The sequence below is a fragment of the Mustela erminea genome, chromosome 17 (assembly GCF_009829155.1).
Source record: "Mustela erminea isolate mMusErm1 chromosome 17, mMusErm1.Pri, whole genome shotgun sequence".
Taxonomy (NCBI): Eukaryota; Metazoa; Chordata; class Mammalia; order Carnivora; family Mustelidae; genus Mustela; species Mustela erminea.
In genome coordinates, this window is record NC_045630.1 from 1,923,806 (window position 1) to 1,941,732 (window position 17,927).

Genomic DNA, 17,927 nt, shown 5'->3' on the forward strand with positions numbered 1-17,927 from the left:
CAGCCGCTGCACGAAACACACGTCATGGACGGATCAGTACGTGTGCAAGTGAAGCCCAAGGGTTTGTGCTCAGAGATCTGTATCGGCTTCACAGGTAAGAACGATGGCGTTTTCCTTGAATCTTGGGCGTAGCTTTTTTTTTTTTTTTTTTTTTTTTTTTTAGATTTTATTTATTTATTTGACAGAGAGATCACAAGTAGGCAGAGAGGCAGGCAGAGAGAGAGAAGGAAGCAGGCTCCCTGCCAAGCAGAGAGCCCAATGCGGGACTCAATCCCAGGACCCTGAGAGCATGACCTGAGCTGAAGGCAGAGGCTTAACCCACTGAGCCACCCAGGCGCCCCTTGGGCATAGCTTTTTAAAAGACTGAACTCACAATATTCATTCTCAGTCATACAATTTAAAACTAAAATACTGGACTGTGGGAGATTATTTTAAAAGAATGCCTTTTTTAAAAAAGTTCCTGCAGAACACATAATTTAGATTGGTAAGATGAAGTTTCAAAGAAACTTTAATTGGTGGCAAATTTTAACAGGAAAGATATTGGCTTTAGAAGCTTTCATCATTCTCTGAGACGTCTCCACATCTGGCAGGTCATGTAGCTCCATGATTTGGAGATCTGCTTCTAAGGGGACCACCCAAGTTCAGCACCATCAGCAGCACCTGAGGCTCGTTAGAAATGCAGAGTTGTCTCCTGCCCCAGCACCCAAGAATGTGCTTGGCAGATAGTAAGTTCTCTGCACTTCCAACCCCACTCTTCTGAGTCTGCATCTCTCTTCTTCTGAGGCTTGGGTCCAAAGCTATCAGTTACCCTATTGTTCTGTTTCCTGTTAGTTAACCTCCGAGCCTTCATAAATTAAATTTGATAAAATACTTTGATTAACAAAGGAAATGCACAAGTCACAGTAAAAGGGGTACACAAATATTAAATATATTTGAGGACCCGTCTATTCATCACATCATTTCTATAAAGATCTGGGAGAAATGAGGTATAACTAGGAGTGCATTCAGTTACTACACCCCACAAAAATAAACTTTTATTACAAGTATTATATTTCTTTAACAGAAATTTTTAAAGACAGAAATTGTCTTCTCCACACAAAGTAAGTACTTTGTGAATTCTTGTTGGAATGAGAACACACCTGGGCTTTTCAGTAGGGCAGAATTCTGTGTGATTTACAAGTGTTGGAGAAAATTCAACCTGAAGGGGCTAGCACCTGGGAACGCTCAATTCTTCCTACTCCTAAAATATTTCCAAGAGATAGAAATCTCTGAGTGCATGATTTTATGTCAGCAAATAGTGAACCTATCCAGGATGTCTTTTTAGACCAGTTATGGGTAAAATAATTTATATTCAGGCTCTGACATTTGGCTTTGTCACTTACTTTTAAGCAATTGAGCAAAATGCCTATTTGGTAATAATAGATAATAGAAAACTGTAATTACTAGAGACATAAAAATCTCTAATGATTTTCCCTCTAACTAAGGTTCTCTCTCTTTATGCTAAAGTAATAGGACTATAGGAGACAGGGAAGAAAAGTTTCTGGAGTATTTTGTTGGGAGGTCACAGAATAAGATCTTTTCCCACTGTGGGAAAATGAAAAACAGTCACAAAGGGATGAGTATGGTAGCTTAATGTTTAAAACACAGGTTTGAACACATTTCCTGTTAAAGGAACTAAAACCGAGAGCATTAGAAACATCTGTGCCATTCTTCCTAGAAAATGTTTCTCTGGGGTAGTTTCCTTAGAACAGGGAATCTGTTCTGGTTCTTATTATAAAAATCCTGGAGAAGCGTGAAAACAGCAATGGAGACAGGAAACAGAGTTCAATTTGTGGAAAGAAAAACCAATCACTGAAAATGGAGCTCCCTCTGAAGATTCTCAAAACACGGAGGCTGGATAAGAGAAAAGCTGGCCTAAAAGATGGGTTAGTGGGAATGTGGGGTGCCACTGACCAACTGGGGTGTTTTGAGTCTGTGGGCTTTTTTCTATCTTTTCACACAAATTCTCTCCCTAAAAATGCCCCCAAACAGTCTTTTCATGTTATTTAAGACAAGTTTCAGAATCAAGTTCATAGACATCCACCAGAAGTGATTTAGCCCAGACTTAGCAGAGACCTAGAAGAATTTTGAATTCTGGGATAGTTTAGACACCAATAAAGAATTTGAATGAGCCTAGACTTTTCCTGCCTTAGATTTCCATGAAGAGAGCAAGGATAATATTTTTTTTTTTATGTATCTCTTTGACGAAATGAATTTCTTAGCGTGGGTGAGTTTATGGTCGGTTCCTGAGGCGTATTGACTTTCCCTCTGTAGCTTCCGATGGGGAGACGGTTGAATGGTGTGTGTCTGTTATACTGGGAGCATGAGCTGGGCCTTGCTGATGGGGGAGGCCTGTTGGAGATGACAGAGTGGGCTGAGGAAATTCCTTGAGCTACACGCATCGCAGAGGGCTAGCTGGATATGTTAAGAGGTTTTGAGAACTACGCTGTGGCTGCTAGGCAGCCAGGACAGCCCAAGAGCCTCAGAGACTCCTGGCAGAGAATAGGAGCAGACTTCAGTGTCCCCTTGATAACCGATACCACAGTGTCCAGTGTCCGAGGGGGCGGCCACATGGGAGCACTTGCCTCTGTAGCTCTAACCCCCAGTTCGAATGTTTCCCTCAAGTTCATGTGCTGTGTGATAAGATGGTGAAGGCCTTACTCCAGCTCACCTTGGAGGCTGGCCCCCAGCAGCGGGGCTGGGAGACCCCATCTCTCACAGTGCCCACTCTCTGCATTTGGTGGCATCAATTTCTTGATGCTCCTCAGCTTATTGTCCCTTTTCCTATGTCTCGTCAGTTGGAAAGTTGTGGAAGTTTGCAGGACTAAGCCACTGGACTAGCAAGAGGAGCCGAGGAGGCAAACGGAGCTGAGAACACCCTGTTCTGCTCGCCCCATCATGCTGCCGCACGCGGGGCTCACTCTGCCTGCAGGAGAGAACTTCCTTTTCTTTGCACAAAGTCACCACACAGTCCAGCAGCAGCGTGGCTGAGGCATTTGGGGTTCCCTGACCTAGTACTTCTGATTCTACTGCAAAGGCCTAAGATAGATGTCCCTGAAAGGCCAGCCTTCCCATCTTTCCCCATTCCTTTGGTGGACACCATGGAAGAGGGTTACCTACCGCATCCTCTTCATCACCTGTTTTGGAGATCGTAACTTTATTGGCCACTTATCCTGTTCTTGGCAGCGGGGAGTAAAATACCCTCTTGTCTTTAGTAATAGTTGGATTACCAAGCTGTTTGTTACTGTTGTAATTTTTACATAGTTTCTTTCCAATAGGGTATTAATCCTGAGAAAGCACAACCTTTGACAACCTACTCTATAGATGATGTAGATGATGGTCCTACTTTTTTTTTTAAAGATTTATTCATCCAATCCAGAGAGGGGGGGAGGGGTGGGAGAGGCCGAGAGAGAGGGAGAGAGAGGGACAGGGGGGAGAGAGAGAGGAGGGAGAGGGAAAGTAATAATAGCCCAGGTATAAGTATCTGACCACGACATGTCTTCTCTATTGCTACACGTCAACACTGACTTGATGAGATAAAAATTATTTGTGACTTTCTTCGTTATAGTTTAATATACATATGTGTATCATGAATATGACATATATGATTACATATACATTAGGGATTTACATACAATATAATTTTTAAAAAGATTTTATTTATTTGAGAGAAAGAGAAAGTGCACACGAGTCAGGGGAGGGGCAGAAAGAAACAGAGACTCCCTGCTGGGCGGGGAGCCCAATGCAGGGCTCAAGGCTCCCAGCACCTGAGATCATGACGTGAGCCAAAGTCAGACTGAGCTGCCCAGGTGCCCCAATATAATTGATGCTGGGTGTAATTAGTTTCTTTAACTATGACTTCCATTCCAGAATAATATAAGGGTGCTAAGAAATAATTGTGATGGGGCTCCTGGGTGGCTAGGTCGGTTAAGTGCCTTCGGCTCAGGTCATGATGCCGGGGATCCTAGGATCGAGCCCCTGCATCGGGCTCCCTGCTCAGTGGGGAGTCTTATTCTCCCTATCCCTCTGCCTCACCCCATCTCATGCTCTCTCTCTCTCTCTTGCTCTCTCAAAAAAATAAACAAATTTTTTTTTTTTTTTTAAAGCAGTATCTGGGGACGCCTGGGTGGCTCAGTTGGTTGGGCAGCTGCCTTCGGCTCAGGTCATGGTCCCAGCGTCCTGGGATCGAGTCCCACATCGGGCTCCTTGCTCCGCAGGGAGCCTGCTTCTCCCTCTGACTCGCCTTCCACTCTGTCTGCCTGTGCTCTCGCTCGCTCGCTCTCTGACAAATAAATAAATAAAAATCTTAAAAAAAAAAAAGGCAGTATCTGTAATGAAAGACAGGCATTGGTAAGGTTAAGACCACTGGACTGGTGGAAACAGAAAAGCTTTAAAAAGACTTCTATTCAGATTCTGGGTCCAGGGGAGGGTGTGACTGGGATCAATTCGCCAATTTCTTTGAGTCTCAACTTCTTTATCTATAAAGTGCAGATAGCAATTATAACCTAATCGAGGGCTGTTATGAAGTATTAGCCTATGTAAAACTCTTCTGCCCAGCATACAGTAAATGCTGAAAACTGGTAGCTACTATAATCTTACTAAGTGGAGGTGATACATACTTCACAATGTTCTATTAAGCAAGGTGCTATATAAAAAGTCCCTACCTGACTGATGCCCAGTCAAGAGCACATTTCATTGAGCCCAAGCTGTATGATTGTTTTAGGTACCTCCAAGGAAGGGGAAAAGAAACTACTTCCAATTATGCTACAGCTATAAATAGGAAGGCAGATCCCAACTTCAGGCATGTCAAATGTGAACATTTTCACATTAGAATCAAAACCTTTGGGGCACCTGGGTGGCTCAGTGGTCAAAGCCTCTGCCTTCGGCTCAGGTCATGATCCCAGGGTCCTAGAATGGAGTGTCTCTCTGCCTGCCTCTCTGCCTACTTGTGATCTGTCTGTCAAATAAATAATAAAAATAAAATCTTTAAAAAAAAAAGAATCAACCCTTTTACGAAGATGGCGCCGAAAGCTAAGAAGGAAGCCCCTGCCCCTCCCAAAGCCGAAGCCAAAGCAAAGGCTTTGAAAGCCAAGAAAGCGGTGCTGAAAGGCGTCCACAGTCACAAAAAAAAGAAGATCCGCACATCACCTACGTTTCGATGACCCAAAACTCTGCGTCTCCGAAGGCAACCCAAATACCCTCGAAAGAGCGCCCCCAGGAGAAACAAACTTGACCACTATGCCATCATCAAGTTCCCCCTGACTACTGAGTCAGCCATGAAGAAAATAGAAGACAACAACACACTTGTGTTCATTGTGGATGTCAAGGCCAACAAGCACCAGATCAAACAGGCTGTGAAGAAGCTCTATGACATTGATGTAGCCAAGGTCAACACCTTAATCAGGCCTGATGGAGAGAAGAAGGCATACGTTCGGCTGGCCCCTGACTATGATGCTTTGGATGTTGCCAACAAAATTGGGATCATCTAAACTGAGTCCAGCTGGCTAAATCTAAATACAGTTTTTTCATGATAAAAAAAAAAAAGAATCAAAACCTTTTTCTGTCCTCTTTCTTATTTAACTAGTAAGGAATCTATGCTCCCCAGAATTTGGGATTTTCCTTGGCTATTCTTTTTCCCTAGGGTCTCCTACTCCTGTAGCCACAGGGGTTAACAATAAGCACCATAAGTTTTTTTTTTTTTTTAACACTATCCAACAACAAAAAGAGAAAAAAGAAACAACCTATTGATAAATGCAATGACATTAGATGATTAGATTATGTTAACTGAAATAAAGCTAATTCCAAAAGGTGACACATTTTTAATTTTTATTTATTTTTTAAAAGATTTTTATTTATTTATTTGATAGACAGAGAGAGATCACAAGTAGGCAGAGAGGCAGGCAGAGAGAGAGGGGGAAGCAGGCTCCCCGCTGAGCAGAGAGCCCGATGCGGGGCTGGATCCCAGGACCCTGAGATCATGACCCGAGCTGAAGGCAGAGGCTTAAACCACTGAGCCACCCAGGCGCCCCAATTTTTATTTATTTTTTAAAGGATGTTTTAAGGATTTAGAGAGAGAGCAAGAGAGGAGAGAGTGGGATGGGGGTGCTGGGGTGGAGAAGGAGAGGAACCTTGGCAGACTCTGCAGGGAGTGGAACCCGACCAGTGTCTTGATCTCACCACCTTGAAATCACGACCTGAGCCAAAACCGAGAGTTGGATGCTTAACTGACTGTGCCATGGGGGCAGCTGTGTATGACGTGCTTTAAATGACAAATTATAGAGATGAACAGGGCTATAGTTTCCAGGGGGTTAGGAAAGGAAGGAACCAGAGAGGAAAGTGGGTGTAGCCAAAAAAAAAAAAAAAAAAAAGGACAACAGAGGAACCTCTGTGTTGATGAAACTCTTCTATTTTGACAATATCAATGTCAATTTTCTAGTTGTCATACTGTACCATAGTTTCGCAAGATGTCACCATTGGGAATACAAAGTCTCTTTGCATTATTTTTCACATATATTCTCCCATATGAATCCATAGTTATCAAATTTAAAAAGTTTAGGGGCACCTAGGTGGCTCCTTTCATTAAGCGTCTGCTTTCAGCTGAGGCCATGATCTCAGAATCCTGGGATCAAGCTCCACATTGGGCTCTCTGCTTAGCAGGGAGTCTACTTCTCCCTCTCTCTAATAAAGAAATAAAATCTTTTTTAGAAAAATTAAAAACTTTAATTTTCAAAATCTGTCTTCAGCACTGAGTAAAGAGATCCAAAGGCTTAATTCTAAGTTCAACATAGTTCAACACTTGGCTTTTGTGTCTTTTAAGGTTGTAAAAGGTAATTTGCAAATGCATGGGAGCCCACAGTGATTACCATGAAAGAGACAAGAGATAACAAATGTGTGAATGACTTGAGGGTTTCTTAGGGACTGGTCAATCTGCTGATCAGTTTACGGAATTAACAACGCTGTCTTCCAGGCCCCTGAATGCAGTGTCTTTTCACTTAGTACAATCTCGTGTAATTTCCTTAAAAGCTGTTTCATTTCTGTAAGGTCACTAATACTACTCCCTCTTTCATTACTGATTTTAATAATTTGATACTTTTTCTTGGTAAGTCTAGCTGAAGATTTGGCGAGTGTGTTGATCTTTTCAAAGACCCCACTGTGGGTTTTGTTCAATTTTATCTATTGTTCCTCTATTCTCTATTTGGTGACCTCTGCTTTAATCTTTATTTCCTTCTTTCTGCCTCTGTTGGGGATAGTTTGCTTGTCTTTTTTTGGTGTCTTGAGGTGAAAATTTAGGTTATCAATTGGTGGGATTTTTTTTAGTATTTTTTTTTAATTTTTTTTTTTAAACATTTTATTTATTTATTTGACAGAGAGCACAAGTAGGCAGACTGGCAGGCACAGAGGAGAAAGCAGGCTCCCCGCTGAGCAGAGAGCCCGGAGCGGGGCTCGATCCCAGGACCCTGAGATCATGACCTGAGCTGAAGGCAGAGGCTTAACCCACTGAGCCACCCAGGTGCCCTAGTGTTTATTTTTTATTGGGTTTTCTGTGCAACTTTTATACTATCATGATTCCCCTTTATTTCTCCCATCTGTGTGAATTCAAGTGCTCAGCATTCTTATTCTTATAGGAGATAAATGAATACAAAAAATAGAAAACTTTTTCCTAGTTACCTAAGGTGTTCAGTCTAGTATTTAGGTTTGTACCATTTAGTGATACATCTGTATGGCCTTATATTAATGGCAGGGTCATCTGACCACAGGCACTTCATGTAAACAGGAACTAATGAAGACTGAAAGAAGTTCAAACTAAAAATACCAAGTGGTGGGGCACCTGGGTGGCTCATTTGGTTAAGCATCTGCCTTCAGCTCAGGTCATGATCCCAGAGTCCTGGTATAGAGGCCCGCATCGGGATCCCTGCTCAGCGGGGAGCCTCCTTCTCCCTCTCCCTTTGCCACTCACCCTGCTTATGCTCACTTTCTCTCTGTGAAATAAATACATAACATCTTTAAAAAAAAAAAGAAAAAGAAAGAAAAGAAGTGTTAAGTTTCCCTGAGAACAAATTTATGTAATGTCAAAGGTGGTAGAGGGACACTTGGGTGGCTCAGTTGGTTAAGCAGCTGCCTTTAGCTCAGGTCACGATCCCAGCGTCCTGGGATCGAGTCCCATATAGGGCTCCTTGCTTGGCAGGGAGCCTGCTTCTCCCTCTGCCTCTGCCTGCCACTCTGTCTTCCTGTGCTCGCTCTTGCTCCTCTCTCTCTGACAAATAAATAAATAAAATTTAAAAAAAAAAAAAAAAAGGTGGTAGAAAGGCCAGATAAAATAAAGGTAGAGAACAGGAAACGTTCCCACAAAATAATCACCTAGATCTCATCAAATGCTCACGACACTATTTATTCAGTCTTCCCTAGCAAGTACATGTTATTAATATAGCTGGTATATTACTTGGATAAACAAACATCATAATTAAAAAAATAACAGCAAAGCAGAAATCAAATATTCGAAACAAGTTTTTGGCTATGCTGTTTATTTCACTTAGGACACTTGGTGGACAATAAATCAGTTACTTAAAAGTCATTTCAATTAGGAATCTCTTTAGTCCTTCATCAATTATTTCAAGTGTTCTGGTCTCAAATACATTTCTTTCTTCTACGAACTTCTGAAAGAGGTAAGTGCCTCCACCTACACCAAAATAATGTGCTTTGCTTGCTAAAAGCACCCGTCCATTCTTATCTAACAATCCAAGGAATGTCTGGTGCAAAGTACTGTAATAATCTGGATTGTAAATGGTTTCTGAGGTGAGAATGAGATCATATTTTTCAAAGAAGTTCTCACTACTTAGTACTAGCTTACAAAACTCAGACCATTCCCCTGAAAAGAACCGGCATTTACATAATTCTTGTGCTATTTTTGATTTCCTCTGTCGTTTTACATCGGGTTCGTTGACGTCATTTCCTTCATCTTCCACAGTGAAGTTAGCCACTATGTTAGGTATGGTTACTTCATCAATCACCGTACTGTTATAATCTTGAAAATGAATTTCTCGGGCCCCTCCCTTGAATGCCGCTATACCGAGCAACCCAGATCCACAGCCAAGATCCAACACTTTCTTCCCAGCAAATTTTACTTGGGCCTTTGTGAAATAAGCCAGTAGGTCAAAGGTACATTCCCAGATTTTTAAGCCTCCTTCATAAACCCCTGAAATCAGATCAGAGTGAGAAGAAATGCTTTGTGACACTATGTTTTCTCCAGGGACGTTCTCTTTCAACAAGACAGTTTTCACGATGGATACATTAACATGTTGGGGACCTGGTAATGTTTCCACGACTTTGTTTTCTAGCACTTTTGTTACATCTTCGGGCATAGGATGCTCTTTGGCCACTCTCATGCAGGGATGGTTTTCATGGGGCTCCAGGTTACCTGAGCTGTTTGCTGCACTGACTGAGCCGTCTGTGTCTTGAGAGGGAGCTGCGCTGCCCACTGGCTTATGCTCCAACAAATGATTCTGAGGCCACTCAAGCTGTTCTGTAGAACGTCTTCTGTCCCTATGTGGACCTTTTTTACTCTCTGAGACTGAAGACTCTTCGGAGGAATCCAGGGCCAAAGCTCCATCTCCAGGGGGTGTGGATTCATTTTCCAGATGGTTTTCTATAGTAAAATTAAACTGAAAAGTCATCCTCTCAAGAGAGGCACACAGCCCTTCAATTCAAAGGAGGATTCTTCGACTTCTGGGTAGAGCCGATGACACACACATAAACCTGCTTCAATTTTTGTTAGTTCTGTTGGGGATCAATTTTCCCTTCGCTGCTTGCACAGTTACACAGACTGAGAGATGCTTCCACACGCCTTTTTAGAGGTCATCTCTCTCCTTTCAAATTAGCTCTGGAGGAAAAAAAAGAAAATCGTTACTAAAGAGTAAAATGAGGGGCACCTGGCGGGGCCAGTTGGTCGAGCATGTGACTCGATCTTGGAGTTCAAGCCCCACATCGAGCACGGAGCTTATTTAAAAATAAATAAAATAGAGGTTTCTTAAAATAAGGTAAAATGACATATTTCATTAAAACATAACATTACCGCCCCCCGCCCCGGCAGCTTTTCTGTAAAGGCGGTGAAGGGAGACGGATGCGAAGGGAAACACTCCTCAGGCGTCACACAGACGAGCACAACGGGACGGCAACTCGCACAGACACGAAAGCCCACAGCGGCCGGGCGGGAAGGACAAGCCCGACTTGGTCCTCCCCGCCGTGATCCCGCCGCGACGCCCCGACCTCCGGAAGCTGCGGGATCTCCGCACTTCGGGCCGCTTCAGGGAACCGAGCCCCTCCGGCCCCGCGCGTGTGCGCTCCGGGGCGCGTCCGCCGCCCGCGACCCCGGCCACGCGCCCGGCGAAGCCCCGCGGCGCCGACGCCCGCAGCGGGAGGACTCGGGAGCCGCCCGCGAAGGCCGGTTTGGCTCCGGAGAAACCAGCCGCGGCCCGACCGGAGAGTCGCGGCCCGCGGAGCCACTTCCCCGAGGCTGCGGGCGGCACCAGCCCCGCGGGACGCCTCGGCGCCGCCCGCTCCAGCCCAGCCCGGCCGGCGGCGGCGGCGGCGCGTCAGGACAGCGGACCGACCCGGGGGGCCACCGCACGTGCCTGTTTCTCCCCGCGCCCCCCGCGCCCCGGGGCTCGGATTCGCTTTTCAAGTCCCAGGTCGCCCGGGAGCCCAGAAGTCGCAGGGAAGAGGCGGTAGCAAGTCGGGGGGTTCCGCTTGCAGCCCCCAAAGTGCGTCAGGGCAGCGCGTCAGCGACCCGGCTCTGAGAACGCTCGCAGCCGGGAAGGTCTCGGCACCGGCACGGAGAGTCCGCGCGCCCCGCGGGGCCCTCGCTCGGGAGGCGGAGCGCGCACCGGTGAGGCGAGTCCTCCGCGGGCCAATCAGGCGCGGCTCCAGCGCCCCGGGAGCGCCGCCCGCCCCCTCTCTATGGTCCCGGCGCCGGCGAGAGCGCGCAAGGCCTGCCGGGAGCTTCCGGTCTGGGCGGTGGCGGGCGGCTCGAAGCTGCGCGCGGGCGAGGCATGTCGGAGGGGCGCGCGGCGCCGGGGAGCGCCGCGCCGCTGGAGGAGTTGAGGAGCTGGCCGGAGGAGCTGTGCCGCCGCGAGCTGCCGTCCGTCCTGCCGCGGCTCCTCATATCCTTCCCGGGCTCTCGTCCCACGGAGGAGGAGGGGGAGGCCTCGCGGCTTCGCTCCGGCCGCGGCGCGCTGGCGGTCTGAACCCTCGCTGGGCGCGGGTGGGCGGAGGAGCCGCCGAGGCCGAGGAGGGCGCGGGCGGGTTCGCGCCGGTGGCCGCCCGCCGGGGCCGAGCCTGTGGCGTCTCTTCCACTCCTTGTGCGGCTGAGTCCTCTGCGTGCCGTCAGGGCGGACGCCTTCGCCGGGGCAGCGCGGGGCGCGGCTTCCCGGGCCTGACCGGTCCGCTGAGTGCGGGGCAGACGGGCCCTGCCCGCCAGGACGCTGCGCCGGTGCGGGCCCCGCGGCGCTGCGGGCACCGACGCGCGCAGACGTGCGGGGCTCCGGGGGCGTGAGCGGCCCAGGGAACGCGCGCCGCCCTCTTCCCGGGGCCGCTTCCCGTCGTGGCTGCGGAGGGGGAGCTGCTGCCGCGCCGTGGCTCGCCCGCCGCGTCCGGGGCTGGCCGCCCGGTTAGTCTCGCTGTGGGCGCCTGGAGGCCGCCAGCCGGGGGCCCGCCTTCAGCACGGAGCTGCGCGTGAAGGAAGAGCCGCCTTCGGTCCGGGGAGCCTCGGATGCTCGCAGCCGCGGGCAGACGCGCGCCGCCTCGGGGACACGTTCTCGCGGCCCCGCCGAGCTGCGGAAGCTTTCTTAGCCGTCGTGCGGGTTCAGAGCCGGGTCCTCGACGCCGGACTGGGAAAGCCTGTCCGCCGCCCCGAACCTGCTGGGCAGTGGTCCAGGCCACACGCGGCGGAGCGCGGGTCCTCTTTGCGCTTCAGGCCACGGGGCCTTCAGTAGCTGCAGGTCCGCGTTCTCGCTCGGTTCTGCAGGATTTCACCTGCAGGACAACCTAAACCTCGTCTCCCCCCAGTCTTGTCTTTTGTCTTTTTTTTCCCCCTAAGATTTTATTTGTTATTTGACGGAAAGAGACAAAGCGAGAGAGGGAACAAAAGCAGGGGAGAGGGAGAGAGAGAAGCAGACTCCCGCAGAGCAGGGAGCCCGAGGCGGGGCTCGGTCCCAGCTCCCTGGGACCACGATCTCAGCTGAAGGCAGACGCTCCGCGACTCAGGCACCCAGGATGAGTTTTTAATTACAGGCACATCGCCCAAACATTATTTGCATATTTTGCATTTTACATATTCTTTTCTAGTTTTTACCTGCATGTCTGCATAGTCATAAATGAGGTTTAATTTTGGAAGGGACTAGAGTTTTTTTGACCTTTGCTGACATTTTTCTGTAAGACAATTCAACCCTATTGAACTAAGTAAAATGAGTTAATGACTGTACCTCATTTTGATTGCTGCTGTAAAATTAGTATGTGCAAAGCAAGATGTCAGAAGAATCAGTTCTCGTATTAGTGTTCTGGAGTTATAATCTGTTCATTTTTCTTGCTGACACATCCTTTAATACTTATTTTACAGTAAGAATTTCTAATAATTTTTAATGGTGTACAAGTGTACACTTCATAGTGGGATTATCGCAACTTTTGTAATGGACATAGGAAAACTTACTGTCAGATTTATAAGTGTCTGCTATGTGCAGGAGAATTTCAGTCTGACGAGCTTTTTAAGAGTCACACAAGGAACATGAGAAGAAGAACATGTTGAGTGACTTAATACAGGTGCAGATAAAATACCAGAGAGGTTCAGAGGAGGGAGAAATTCCTTTTCTGTTTTAGAAACAGAAATCTCTGGCTTATTATATTGTACTGTTCCTCTGTCAAAAGCATGTCAACTACACATAGTTTGAAAAGACAGTTTTGTCCCTGCTCAGTTTTGAAAGTATTTCCTTGAAGTATTTTCATTATATTATAGTTTGTTTACCTAAGAACATTAAATTTTTAAAAGTAAAATTAAGCCAGTAATTGGAATTTAATTTCAATTTCTTACTGCTCATTGCCTGAGCTTCAAGAAGGCTGCTTTGTAGATTTATTCTTAGCAGGGAATATTCTATTACTGTGATACTGTTACCTTCCTTAATTTTTTACTCTATGTATCAGCATTCCGACAATTGGATTGAACATATTCGTAAGTAAAATTATCTTAATTGTTTACTTTGATGCCATTAAAGTCTGAGTCCTGCATATCTCAGTACAGTTTCAAACTCCCTTTAAATGTATTCTAGTAGTTAGTGTTACAGCCTCTAAATTTCAGTGGCTTAAAATGACCAAATTCCTTCAAGTAGTACTTAAAGTTTTAAAATTTTATTTCGAATAGGTGCCTTAACTGTGGTTAATGTAATAATACAAGCACATTGAAATTTTTAATGTTGGTTGTTAAACTGGTTAGACTCACGTAAAACCTAATTTGCAGTCTGCTTTCAGGTTGACTTTCTCATCTTTGTGTTCTTTAATCTTGCTTGGCTTATTTATTTACTTATTTAATTAGGAAAAGAGATGAATTAAAGACCAGACCACAGTTTACTCTTATTTTGAGTTAGCTTATTCTATTTATATTTCACTTTGGTTGTGGATATTTATAATTTTCAATCTGTGTTGCCTGTTGGGTCTAGTTTTTTTAAGTAATTTTTTCTTATCCTCAATATATATATTTCTACAGTGATTGCTTCTCGGCCTTTTGGCTAAGATCAAGTGTGTATATCTTTCTATAGTGAATATTTATACATACTCTTTGTAGAAAATTTGAAACATGCAGAAAATCAGAACAGATAGTGAAATATCCATTAATCTGAAATGGTTAAGATTTTAGTATAGAACATTTTCATCTTGATTCTATACGTTCTTGCCAGGCTACTGTTCTTTGTATGTACATGTTTATATTGAGATTGGGATTACACTATTTTGGAAGCTTGATCATTTAACCTTAGAGTATTGTGAATATTTTTTCATGGTTTTAAATGATCTCTAATAATGATTTTAATGATAGCAAATTCTATTCAGTAGATGTACCCACATCCTTTAAGTGGTCCGCAAAGGGTGGACATACAGATTATTTTTTCGAGTGTTTGTTTTCTTGTTATTATTTTAGATACTTAATGGTTTCTCTGTGTAGGGGTGCCTGGGTGACTCAGTTGGTTAAGTGTTTGCCTTTGGCTCAGGTCATAATCTCAGGGTCCGGGGATCGAGTCCTGTGTCAGTCTCCTTGCTCAACGAGGAGTCTGCTGCTTTCTCTTCCTTTCCCTCTCCTCCCTGCCCACCCCGCTCGTGTGTGTGTGTGTGTGTGTAATAAATTTTTAAAAAAGATTATTTACTTATTTGTCAGAGAGAGAGAGAGAGAGCATATAAGCAGAGGTAGTGGCAGGCAGAGAGAGGAGCAGGGAGCCTGATACTGGGCTCCATCCCAGGGTCCCAGGATCATGACCTGAGCAGACACCTGACTGAGCCACCCTTGTGTTCCAGTAAAATCTTTTAATAAACATAGTTTAATATGTTTAATAAACATAGTTTTTCTACATAGAAAATGGCATTTTTGAAACTACAAAGCTTCAGATTGGTAGTACTTACATATTCTTGCATTTGGGGAAGTGGCGGTGATCTTGGTTCTCCCACGTGACTTAGAAATATGTTACTATTTTGCTTTATAGAAATTCTGAAAATTATTGTGGAAATGTTTTTACCTCATATGGACCACCTGACACTGGAAGAGACTTTCTTCTCACAAGTGCTGCCAAAGGTGTAGTACTGTTGTCATCTTAATCAGTCAACGTGTTATAAAGGCTGTTTAAACCTATTCTGAGTTTTAAATCATTTATTCTTAACTTTGGCTGCTTTATTTTTTAATGTATCAGATTATTTGATATACAATATACAAATAATTTAGCAAGAAATAGATCTCAGGTGAGAACATAATGGTATTAGTGTGATCATTAGGTGATTAAAAGCATTATAATTTTAAGTAGCATAGGTCCTTTAATTGAATTTTATTATTTGTAGGTAATCTTAAGTACTTCTGTATTTTAAGACAGTTCAATAAATATTTGGGGTGAGTGATGAAATTAGCTAAGATCTTCTCTGTAGAGTTTATTCATAATCATTAAATTTTATTGTCTAGAAAAATGGAGCCAATTTTTAAAAAAGATTTATGTATTTATTTTAGAGAGAGAGGGTAGGAGAGAGCATGGGGGAGGAGCACAGGGAGAAGGAGAGAGAATCGCAAGCAGATTCCCTGGGGAGTGTGGAGACCTATGCAGGACTTGATCTCACAACCTTGAGATCAGGACCTGAGCTGAAACCAAGAGTTTGACACTCAACTCACTGAGCCACCTAGGCTCCCCTGGAGCCAAATTTTATTGAAGAAGTCTTAGAATAAAAAAAGGCTGGAATGTTGGTAAAATCAAATAACCAAGAGAAGACATTAAGTTCACCAACTATGTTATTACCTTTTACTGTATTTCCTATTACCTTTTAGATATTTATAGTATACTTTTTCTCTGAAAAGCACAGGCATTATTTTTAATGAAAAGTATTAAAGATATTTTGGTGCCAAAAGTAAAACATTTTTTAAAATGATTTCCAAGTTTAGCTTTGAAGCAGATAATCATCAAAATTTCTATTACTCATATTCATTCTACTGTTCTCTATCTAAAAGTTTCTTAGAATTTGTTCTTGACTATCAGAAGAAGATCCAGCTGTTACACAGATTAAAATAAGGATGTTGAATGTTAGCTTGCCTTTGGGAAACTGTCCTATTTGATTACATTGTGTTGTTATTCTTCCAATGTTTAGGCCATTTAAATTGTTTAGAAAAATCTGAGTATTGAGATCTTAGGGTAGCTAACTTCGCAGACCAAAAAAAAAACCAAAAACAAACTTAGTTCTTATGAGAGACGGTGGACTCTGAGAAACAAACTGAGGGTTTTAGAGGAGAGGGTGTGGGGGATGGGTTGGCCCTGTGGTGGGTATTAAGGAGGCACGTATTGCATGGAGCACTGAGTGTTCTAGGTAAACAATGAATCTGGGGACAGTTCGTCAAAAGCTAGTGATGTACTGTATGGTGACTAATACAACATTTAAGAAAACCCAAAAAACAAAAAACTTAGTTCTAAGGTCACATATAGTACCCCTACCCCAGAAATGGTATTTTTAGTTGTTCAGAACAGGAAGTTGGTTAAAATGCAAGTGAATAGGTAATTCAACACAAATTCATCATCACTCCTGGAAAATACCCTTATAAATATCCATGTGAACATCGATTGGTTGAGACCATCAACCTTTATTGTTTAGGGTAGTACTCATCTTTGTTATGGCACCAAAAAATGAACTTGGAGTGATTTTTACATGGATGTTATTAAATAGATTCAAACCACAGAAATGGAAAACAAATCAATTTCTGTCTGAAGCTTTTAAAGGATTGTGTTATATGACTACTTTTATAACATAGGCATTGTTTATTAAATGCGGTGTTAAGCTAGATAATATCGCATGGCTATTACTAATAAAAAAAAGTCTGATTTTTTTTTCCTTAAAGATATGTCTTCCCTTTCTTGTGTTTTCTGTTACCCCTCTTTAACATGTTTGCTTTTCACAGACTGTGAAATTATTTGATGACATGATGTACGAGTTAACCAGTCAAGCCAGAGGACTGTCAAGCCATAATTTAGAAATCCAGACCACTCTAAGGAATATTTTACAGGTATGTGAAATTTATTAGAAAGGGTATGGGGGAAGACCTTGAACAGTGTAAGAATTTTTATACTGATATTAATTAGCTATATATCCTTTATGTAGTGGCCCAGTGCTAGAATTAAATTTATAGACTTAAAGATAAGAATGCAAAAAAAAATTGTATTTTTTTATACAATTTCATGCTGAGTAAACAAACTTATATAAGACAACAAGTCTTACCTATAATTGCCTTACCTATAATTTCTTACCTATAATTTCAAAACTTGTACGTAGAACACCTGCCATACGCTTTGATGTGTGGGTTAGGATTCTGACTTTTTAAAAAACCAAATGGCTGGCCAGTTGTTCCAATATTTGTAGTTCTGATAGACTAAAGTTCAGTGAAGGAGGAATACAGGATCCGTGTTGTTCACTGCTATATCCCTAGTACCCAGCATGTCTGATACTTTTTATGTTTGTGAACAAAAACAGAGTGTGAATGAAATTTCTCTCCTTATTTCCAGACAATGGTGCAGCTCTTAGGAGCTCTTACAGGTTGTGTTCAGCATGTCTGTGCCACCCAGGACTCCATCATTCTAGAAAACATTCATAGTCTTCCTTCCTCAGTCCTACATGTAATCAAAAGTACATTTGTACATTGTAAGGTGAGTATGAGTCTAAGTACACTTTAAATGGCCTGAAATCCACAGGCAAAAGGGCTGAGGAAAATAGTGTTGGACATAAGATTTTACATATTAGCCTGTATTACTGGAGTAGACTTCTCCATGGAACAAAGAACCACATACAGGCACACTTAGTTTTATTGCACTTTGCAGACACTGTTTTTTACAAGTCATAGGCTTGTGGCAATCCTGTGTCCATCAAGTCTATTGGTGCCATTTTTTCCAATAACATTTGCTTATTTCATGTCTCTTCATCACATTCTGGTAATTTTGGAAATATTTCAAACATTTTCATTATTTGTCATGGGGGTCTGGATCAGTGATTATGACTTGCTGAAAGCTCAGATGCTGGTTAGTATTTTTTAGCAATAAATATTTTTTGTTAGGGCATATACACTTTTTTTCAACATAATGCTTTTGCACACTTAACAAACTGCAGAGTAATACAAACAT

General features: G+C 43.6%; 2 protein-coding genes and 1 pseudogene across 8 annotated transcripts in view; 2 read left to right on the plus strand and 1 right to left on the minus strand.

The window, feature by feature from the left end:
- Positions 1 to 5,049: 5,049 nt before the first annotated feature.
- Positions 5,050 to 5,528, plus strand: LOC116576560 (annotated as a pseudogene).
- Positions 5,529 to 8,533: 3,005 nt separating this feature from the next.
- On the minus strand, positions 8,534 to 10,943 carry METTL18 (methyltransferase like 18). Of its 2 annotated transcripts, none has more exons than XM_032318320.1 (2): positions 10,920 to 10,943; positions 8,534 to 9,916 (listed from the first exon to the last, which is right to left on the minus strand). In XM_032318320.1, exon 2 carries the CDS (start codon positions 9,708 to 9,710, stop codon positions 8,598 to 8,600), a length of 1,113 nt encoding a protein of 370 aa, XP_032174211.1. In that variant the 5' UTR covers positions 9,711 to 9,916; positions 10,920 to 10,943; the 3' UTR covers positions 8,534 to 8,597. The 2 variants fall into 2 exon arrangements, with proteins under 2 accessions (XP_032174211.1, XP_032174210.1); XM_032318319.1 differs by lacking the exon at positions 10,920 to 10,943 and adding an exon at positions 10,303 to 10,324.
- A 73-nt stretch (positions 10,944 to 11,016) lies between these two features.
- Positions 11,017 to 17,927, plus strand: part of C17H1orf112 (chromosome 17 C1orf112 homolog) — a 55,223-nt gene continuing 48,312 nt past the window's right edge. For 3 of the 6 annotated variants that reach the window (XR_004280090.1, XR_004280091.1, XM_032318302.1), the window contains exons 1-5: positions 11,021 to 11,195; positions 13,216 to 13,255; positions 14,772 to 14,860; positions 16,715 to 16,819; positions 17,316 to 17,456. Coding sequence is in view for 1 of the 6 variants with exons in the window: in XM_032318302.1 (XP_032174193.1) it covers positions 11,085 to 11,195; positions 13,216 to 13,255; positions 14,772 to 14,860; positions 16,715 to 16,819; positions 17,316 to 17,456 (486 nt within the window). In the remaining 5 variants the exon portion in view is untranslated. Of the gene's footprint in view, positions 11,196 to 13,215; positions 13,256 to 14,771; positions 14,861 to 16,714; positions 16,820 to 17,315; positions 17,457 to 17,927 lie in introns of those variants that run through there. The other 3 variants (XR_004280094.1, XR_004280092.1, XR_004280093.1) reach the window with 3 other exon arrangements.

Coding starts and splice junctions, on each gene's coding strand:
- METTL18 (XM_032318320.1), bottom strand. CDS start 9,710: ATGACTTTTCAGTTTAATTTTACTATAGAAAACCATCTGGAAAATGAA.